Genomic DNA, 9,172 nt, shown 5'->3' with positions numbered 1-9,172 from the left:
TATGAAACAAAATTGTTTTAAAAATTTTTGATTTTAATCTGTAAGTATTTCTTTAAAGGAATGTTAAAAGAAATCATTTTTTCTATTAATGTCATTTTGAAATTCGAATTTATACTGAAGGTAAAATATAATGGAAAAGAATAGAAGAAAAAAAAGGATCAAGTTGTTTTTTTTCTCAAAATATAATATTTGTGTCAACAACCACCAGCAGGCACAGATCGCCCGCTAAACGTGTTACTAAGGTGAGACGTTTTATGAACGCCTGTGCCTTCTTGGTAACTGCTCCATCTTTTTAAACAATAAAATCAAAAATTTATAAATTCCTAAAAACTCGTAAACAACATTAACCTTTTTGAAATCAGGACTTCAAAAATAGTCGTGACACAATAAAAAATATCTGAAACAAAAAAAAATTTAAAAATCATTCTATATGATCATAGGTTTTCATAAATGTTGGATTAAAATAAAACAAGTAAGTTTAATAATGCTTTAAGATATTTTTGTTGGTGTTTCTTTTGTTTTCAAAATCCTATTGGTCTTATTAACAAAGAATTACAAAATTTTTTTAATTAAAAATTATTGATTAGTTAGCTTAAACACACAAGCTATTTTTATTTGAGACAAGTTCCATCTTAGTAAAATAGAACTTTTTGTGATTATAATCACAGAACTAGTTTTTATTGTATGCAATAAAAACTAGTTCTGTAAAATTTAAAGAAAAAAAATCCTCTATTTTCTTCATTGTTTTCTATGGTTGTTATCTAATATAAATAAAGCATAAAAAATTTATTCTTCAGAAGATATGTCTAGAGCTTTTTGTTGAGGTGTACGCATGACACAGTGGAACAAAATCGAGTTTTTTGTGCCAAAACTATTTTCGTCGTTTTTTTAATTAAAATAGCTATATTTATATATAAAATGCATAAACAAAGTAATAAACAAGTAATTATATAGTATAAAAAAAAGTATTAAAAAAATTAAATTTTGGTGAAAAATACGAAATAATTTTAATGAACAAGACAACTTTTGTCAGTGTAAACATCAAAAATATAACTTTTTAATGCAAGTATTTGTCATAAAATAACTTTTTTAGATATATGTTTACAAAACTTATATACCCGCTTAAAAATGAGGCGTTGATTTGATGTTGATTCAATGTTTCTCGTCAACATTGATTCCATATTGATTTTTTGTCCAAAATGTTAGCCACTTATCAACGTTGATTTGGTGTTTACAAAAAACGTTGATCGAGTGTTGCTTTTCAACGTTTAATCAACAAACATTTATTCATATTTAAACAACTTTAAAATCTATTCTACAAAATAGAGTGCTCAATGTTCTTAAAGGAACAGAGCAACAGAGCAATTATAAATTAGTAGGAAATCACTTAACAAAAATTTTTTTCATTTAACACTGTGTTTCATCAAATAAATTTTTTTTACATTTTAACACTGTGTTTCATCAAACAAATTTTTTTCATTTAACACTGTGTTTCATCAGAAATGCTCTCATCGATAAAAAAAAAAACCCAATATTTCTGATGAGTCTTTTTATTGATGAAATACAGTGTTAAATGAAAAAAATTTTCGTTAAGTGATTTTCTACTTATTTATATATATATATATATAAATATATATATATATATATATATATATATATATATATATATATATATATATATATATATATATATATATATATATATATATATATCTATATGTATGTATGTATATATGTATATATATAAAATATTTGTATATACAATTTATACATATTGCTCAAATCTTTATTTGTTTTGTAAAAAACAGGCTGTAAATAATGGATTTAGCAAAAAATTTATTGATAGAGCAATTCAAAGCTAACTCAAAAGAATAATGAAAGAAAGTAGACATTGCGTTGAGTAAGAAAGTTTTTTATTGAATTTAACACAAAATTTATATTTTCAAACAATTTATTTAGCGTTTGCAGCATTGTTCATTTTTAAAACTTTTTGATTGAGTTGTGTTCCTCATTGCCTTAAAAATTCTGAAATGCCTGAATGACATTCGCAAATTTTTGCATCATGATGCTGTCGTGTAATCGCATCTAAATCAAAAATTCAAATCAAATTTGAAAAAAATCAAACTGCAGAAGTTATAGCAAATAGTTACATAAATGACTGACTGGGATAAACAAAATATATTTCCTGTAAAAAAAACAAACCTAAAAAAATGCATAAAACCATTCTTACCCACTATCATATGATACAGGATGTATGTTTTAAAACTTATCTTCAATGAACCACCAGAGACATTAAAACAGGCCCCAGCGTCCTCGCTCATCAACAACTTTCCAATAGCAAAAGCCGATTTATATGGAGTATTACCTCCACAACGACTAAGAGAATTCATCTATTATTAAAAAAATAAAAAATACTTAAGGGTCGTTCGCAAAATACGTCAAACATTTGGGGGAAAGGCGGTCATTGATTTTGTTTCACTTTGAGTGGGAAGAGGCCAAACAATTTGTGAAAATAAAATTAAAAACTATTTTTACTACATTTTAAAATAAATAATTATTTAATAAAAACACACAAAAATTACGTGACATGACAAGGAGAATAAATTTGATCATTTGTGACACTTTCTGACAAAGGGGGGAAGGAGGGGGTATAAACAGTTGTAATGCGTGACTTTATTTGCGAATGAACCCTTATGTTTTATTTTAAAAAATAACAAATAATAATATAACATTGAAACTCATATTGTTAACTTTCATTTCATAACAATTGAGTTGTTATCAGTAGCAACTCACCACTCTACTTTTAAAAACATTGCTAGCTTTGACTTTTTCTTCTAGTAAACCCACATCAGATTTTGTTAGGCATCTTTCAAAAATGGGCTCCGTAGATAAAGAACTAGTGCTCACTGTTGATGTAGACTGCTGTAGAAATAACTTATCTATCTACAAAATGTAAAAAAATCTTGAATTAATTATTTTTAACATTACACACCAAATGCAAAGCCCCTCTAAATCCAAAATTTAAACATTGAATAGAATATCGAATCAATTATACTGTATATTTGCAAATTGAATTGAGTCTTGAATCTTAAAAAAGAACAATTTTTAAACTAATCTTTTTTTAAAATAAGATGTCACTGTATGAGATTGGAGACTTAGAGCAGGTATTTACTGCTCCCCTTCCCCCTTCTATTATAAGACCTTACTTTATAAATTGCAGTATAGTAATTATTCATTGTCATAAAAAAATATTATCTCTTATGATAATATTTTACAGAATACATATTATGTTTATTCTATAAGAATGAAATTATCTTGATTTCAATACATGGATTTTTAAAATTGCTTCTCAAATCACTTTTCTGATTTGATTCAAAATTTTGAAAATTTGTGGGGGCCTTATGTAATCCTTGATATTAAAATAAAAAGCAACAGTAGTATCTTTTTATCTATTTTTGCCATCCAACTCAATGCAACTTTTTGAAAATCTTAAAAAAAAAATGTAGTAAAATAAATAATATTTATTATTATTTATGTAAAATATTTTGTAAAAAATTACCCATGAAAAATTACCTAAATGGAAAAAATAAATAAAACTTTGATTAACATGTTGAAATGTACATTCTTAAAAATTAAATTTACCCTGGCAAGACAAATGTGTTTCTCTGCTATCCTCTTTATTTAAAACACAATTTTTAAAGCCATTTTCTACCTAGGTATAGATAAATTATACATATAAAAATTAAACAAAATTTTTAAACATATAGTGATTTTTATTTAAACTTGTCAACAAACATATATTTATAAAATATTTGTCAACAAAATTATATTCTATAACATATAGTTCTGATTTCTATTAATTTTTTTACTGCACACGCACACAGATTTTAATTAGAACAAAAGCAACATTAGGACTTTTTTTTTACCAATATATTTGAAGACAACATCATTTTTCCTTGAGATAGATTAGTTTCTTTCGAGAAATCAATGTTATTATCAGCAACTGAAAAGCTTGCTATTTCACTGTGTAAATGGGGAGTTGATATCGATTTAAAAACATCTATAATTCAGTAAAAAAATAAGCATGCTTATTTTAACAAACCGTTATTTTACTTTTACAAAAATAGTTAACCTGCTATATTTGAAATCATGTTAGATGTTCTTTGGCTATTTGAACTATCAAAATAATGTCTTCCATATAGTTCTTCATCACCAACCACATTATCTTCATCACTTTCACAGAATTTCATTGCCGTCATTCTCCTTTAATATAAACTTTACTTTTTAAACAAAAAAAAGTGCATGATTTCTGTAATTCTTTATTGCAAAATTTATTAAAAAATAATTTTAGTAAAATTTACTTTCGCTTTGTCCCTTTTTTCTCTTCAGTGTCAGTTTCAATATTTGAAGTATCTGCTGCTTTTTCTAAGCATAACCGATCTTCTTCATAAAAATCTAAACACAAATCTATGTACGTAAAATCATTTATCAATACCTAATGAAAATGTAATTGAAATGTTTGCGGCAAAAGCAAGCTATGAGAACGGGGTACAGTTGGTGCACCGCATAAAAATTAATGAATTTTAATGAAAAACCCATGAAAATTAATGAATTTTTTAGTTTTTAAAAAACACTAAAAGTTTTAAAAAAAAACTAGAAGTTTTTAAAAAAAATTAAAAAAATTGTTAAAAAAACTTTTTTTTTTAAGGAGTCCAAAATAAAAATTAAAAAAACTTTTTTTAATCATTGGAAATCTTCTTTAAACATTCTAAAGACCTTCAGAAAGTATAATATAAACAAATGCCCGTTGGAATATTGGATTTAAAATAAGTGATATTAAATGAGAGAATAGTCATATTGTAAAGGGGGGCGCAAAATAAATTTGCACCAGCACATGTTTATCCTCTCCAGTGCCCTGGTCAAAACATACAGTTCAGTATCTAATTCAATTATTTTACATTTTTTTATAGTAATATGCAAACCTGTAGTGTATAAAATCCTAGCTGGGTATATCTTCCAATCAGAGGTTGGAGCCTGCAAGGTAGTGACAGCTTTACGAATTACAGCAGAACTTTTAAATGGCGGCCAGAAGCATTTCCCATCATTTTTCATCCAACTTTTAGCAATCACTTCCACTTCTTTAATTTTTCCATTTAAAAATTCAACAATGACAAATGACATTTCAATATTCTGGTGCAATTTAATTCTAAACAATCTTATATAAGTTACAAAATAAAATTAAAAATACATTAGAGATTAAAACAATAAACTTTGTAAAAGGCTTTTTAAATTTATTAATGTAAAACACCAGCGTAAATATTTTATTATTTCTATAAACATACCAGGTATTTGTTTCACAAAAAAAAAATTTAAATTAAAATGCATTAAACTCACTTTAAAATTATTCAATGAACATATATTTGACAAATTTATAACAAATTTTACAAAATGACACATGCAAAGACATTCTTTAAAAATTGATGGTCTGCAAGTATAATCAAAATTTGTGTTTTTAATTCAAGAAATCAGTGATCATAAGCAATACCACAATGCTTAAGTAGAAAAAAAGCATAATCACCTTTTTGAACAGGTATCATCAAGCCTTTTTTCAAAAGTTCTTTTTTTTTTCAGAAAAATTGTTTTTAGGTTGGCTAATGAATTTTCATAACAAACGTCTAAATATGATGTTTCAAAACAATCAGGAAAAAACTTTCGAGCTGAATGAGGATTTAGTGCCTAGCATTTTACAAGATCTACCAAACCTCTTCTCCTAAAATAAACCTTTTTTCTCTCATCTAGTTGATTCAGTATTTGGGCAACAGTCTGATGTGATTTTCGCACCATTTTTTTAATTTGACCCAAAAAGTTTTCAAAAGGAAAACCTGATAGATGATCAAGACTATCACCAAAGTTAACACAATCATCAGCTAAATGAATCATGCTATAAGTATTGTATGTTACAAGGATCTCCCCATACAAAATTTGTACTTCTCTAACGAACCATATAAGCAACTGTTTAGCATATGCCACTAACAATTCATTTTTCACCATTTTATCTGAAAGCAGTATGTGCATAGCAATTGAAAGAGAAATAAATAAGACATAGTTAGTTTTATTTATTTTTCCTTTTAAAACAACAGGTCCAGCATAAAGCAGAAAGAATCGAAACTCTGTTGCTTTCCACTTCTCAAGTTCATTTAAAGAGCGTGGTCTACGTTGAAAATTGGATGGTGTATAACTTCGTAAATTTATGAGTTCATTTGAAATACTGTCTTTAACAGATTGACTTATTATAATACATCAGGGACCTTTACACCAGTTTATTAGAAGTTTTTTAACTACCCCGAGACATATAAGGTACATATAGTCCAATGGGAATCCAGTTACCATTGGGAAATTTAACTGAACAAGCAGAGAAAGACTCTCAAGTTGATGACCTTCTTCTTTATACAAATTATTTTTAAAAGCCATGTCAGTACAAAGTAAAGCAGTTGTTTCCAATAATCTTACACCATGTTCTTGTGTGCCAACTGCCATACATCTTTCACAGCTATAGTAGCCACTATGCCCTATAATGCATTAAACAAATGCTCTTGCAGGCGCATCACAAACAAAAGCTTTAATAGTCACCTGCAGCTGTTTATATCCATTAATTTGCAATTTTTTCATTTCAAGAATAAAATCTTTAAAGTACTCATCCAAATTGTTTGGTTTTCCCTGACCATACCAAATTGCAACAGCATATGGTCCTTTTCTGTTAATTGTAATTAGTGTAGGCCAAATGGAAGTCTTTTTACTATTGTACATAGGTGCACCATCAATACTTACAATTATATCAAGCTTTTCCTTATTTCCAATTGTTGATATATAATGATCAATTGCACTTTCAACTCGAAGATATATATAATTGCCTCCACTGACATATAAAACATTAACTTTTTAAAGAGATTTTTGTAATGTCTGCCTGCATTTTGGTATAGATGGAAATTTATTTAAGTAAAATAAAAGTGCATTTAAAGCATCATCTTTTATACAGTATTTTAATGACCACTCATATAAAAAATCTTTTGTTGAAGTTAGAGTATCAATACTACTGCATAAACTATTTTCAACTGCAATGTTGTCAACATCAACATAATTAGATTCAACTTTACTTAAACAAAATTTATTTTCAGGCGAAGTGATTGAAAACATCAATATATCGCTGTGCACATCTTCAGAAACTACATTACTGTGCATATCTTCAGAAATTTCAAAAATCTTTTGAATGTCTGAATCTAGATGCATGCAATTTCCTCTACCAACAATATTGCACTCTTCAAGAAGATATTTTATTCTTTTTTCAGAATCTCGTTTTCTTTCATAAATTCTCTCATGTATAGGCTTCTGTCACGTTTAGGCATTATTATCTTTATCTTATTACATCACAAAAGAAAAAAAAGAAAAGAATTATTATTCTTATACAGAAAAAACCAATTTAAATTGCATTTTGTACTATATGATTTAAGTTTGCAGTCAGAATTTATCAGGTAAATACTTGCAGTCATAAACATTACTAATTTGCTATGATAATAGTATTGTTATTATAATATGCATTAATAAGCCAAATTGCTGCTAAATTGAGACTTTTGCATGTTAAATTTTAAAAAATTTTATATTACGATGTTTTATTATCCTTAAATAGTTAAAAAACTACCCTAATTTCATTAGGATAATCTTTATTCAAGAACTGAAAATATAATTACTTAATAAAATATATGTTTTTCAATAAAGTTTATATTCATTTCATACCGTAATATAATTAAAATTTGAACAAACGTTTTATTACCACCAAAAATAACTAAAAAAACCCCAGCAGAACATGCTGTTTGTTCAGCAAATTACTGTTAGTAAACGGCTCAATAAATTTGTTTTTCGTCAACAGAAAATCAACGAGCGCTCAGTGTTTGTAAATAAACGTTGATTTGCTGTTGATAACATTGCCGTTGCTACAACATCCATTTATAGTTGACCACCGTTGATCGCGAATGTCAACGCAAAATCAACGTTGATCAACATCAAATCAACGCTTCATTTTTTAGAGGGTATTATAACAGTAAGGAAAGATTTTTTTGGTATTCTTTGTGTACAAAACATCTTTTTTACATGTTCAGTATTTCTCATCAACTGACCATTAATCGAAGACCAATGTTTTGTTATATAATTTTTTTTATTGCAAAAAGTAGCAAAATATATATGACGCATGGCTATTTACATACATTTAGTATGAGATTTACATAATCAATTGTTTTGAGGCTATTGGAGGATAGTTTATCTGATACCTAATAGTAAAGGTTAGTAGCAAAAAAAATTATCGAAAACTGTCTGTTTTCGATGCATAAAAACTAATGATTACACTTACGTTAAATTGTTTTTAAAAGTCTGAGCGAAAAAAACATTGTTAGTTAAAATAATATATTTTAAAATGAAAGTCAATAAATTAAATTTAAAACAATAGTAGCGTAAGAAAGTTGATAAATAAAAAATACAAAATAGCGTTTTGGAACACATTTCAAATTAACGTGTAAATAGCCGCATAAAATAACGCCTAAATTAATATTAAATGTTTTTTTAACTAGATATTTCCTCTAATGAACATGTCTCTACCATTATGACAAATTTTCACCGTGCAATGCTGACATTGATTTTTAGGTATTTTTGCACACTCTGTCCCACTGGGTATGAGCTTGTCATTTCTACTTTACAAAATTAGACAAAACAAAAAACAAGGTAACAGGTTAGCTTGATTTTTATTAAATCTTAAGTACCAAAGCTGACAGATTAGGTTCATTCTAGCACTTACCTCAGCAAGTTAGAACCAAAATTATTGATGAGTTTTGTTCTTCAGATATTTATAAAGTATCTGTAGAACAGATATTTATAAAATATATTTATAAACCATTTTTATGAACAAAATCTTACATTTAAAGGGTGCTTAAATGTAAGATTTTGACTACAACTGCACTATGTCGTTAAAAACTACATAGCACTGTTATAGTCAGCACTATGTAGTTTTGACTCACCAAACTGAAAAAGTTTGTACGGCATTTTTTATATTATATGTATTAGACAAAGATTCTGCCGGTAAAACAGTGTTTGAAATGCTAGTAAAAATAAAGTGAGTTGAAATTTA

General features: G+C 26.9%; 1 protein-coding gene across 2 annotated transcripts; it reads right to left on the bottom strand.

Annotated features, from left to right (window-relative positions):
- Window positions 1–1,896: 1,896 nt before the first annotated feature.
- On the bottom strand, window positions 1,897–8,082 carry LOC136075155 (uncharacterized). 2 transcript variants are annotated; one of them, XM_065787509.1, is made up of 9 exons: window positions 4,983–8,082; window positions 4,362–4,455; window positions 4,133–4,263; window positions 3,927–4,060; window positions 3,643–3,712; window positions 3,444–3,488; window positions 2,794–2,945; window positions 2,231–2,390; window positions 1,897–2,085 (listed from the first exon to the last, which is right to left on the bottom strand). In XM_065787509.1, exons 1-9 carry the CDS (start codon window positions 5,179–5,181, stop codon window positions 2,009–2,011), a joined length of 1,062 nt encoding a protein of 353 aa, XP_065643581.1. In that variant the 5' UTR covers window positions 5,182–8,082; the 3' UTR covers window positions 1,897–2,008. The 2 variants fall into 2 exon arrangements, with proteins under 2 accessions (XP_065643581.1, XP_065643582.1); XM_065787510.1 differs by lacking the exon at window positions 1,897–2,085 and having other exon boundaries at window positions 2,237–2,376.
- Between the last annotated feature and the right edge of the window lie 1,090 nt (window positions 8,083–9,172).

Source organism: Hydra vulgaris, chromosome 01, assembly GCF_038396675.1.
Source record: "Hydra vulgaris chromosome 01, alternate assembly HydraT2T_AEP".
Lineage (NCBI taxonomy): Eukaryota > Metazoa > Cnidaria > Hydrozoa > Anthoathecata > Hydridae > Hydra > Hydra vulgaris.
The sequence above is the reverse complement of the archived record's forward strand: the minus strand, read 5'-3'. Positions and strand labels throughout refer to the sequence as shown.

Bases quoted from the DNA above. Each gene is read 5' to 3' on its own strand.
- LOC136075155 (XM_065787509.1), bottom strand. From the start codon at position 5,181: ATGTCATTTGTCATTGTTGAATTTTTAAATGGAAAAATTAAAGAAGTG. The intron at 3,489-3,642 runs GTAAATTTAATT...TTTTTTTTTAAG, and splicing joins AACACATTTGTCTTGCCAGG to ATTTTCAAAAAGTTGCATTG. The intron at 2,946-3,443 runs AGATACTACTGT...TTTACATTTTGT, and splicing joins GATGGCAAAAATAGATAAAA to AGATAGATAAGTTATTTCTA.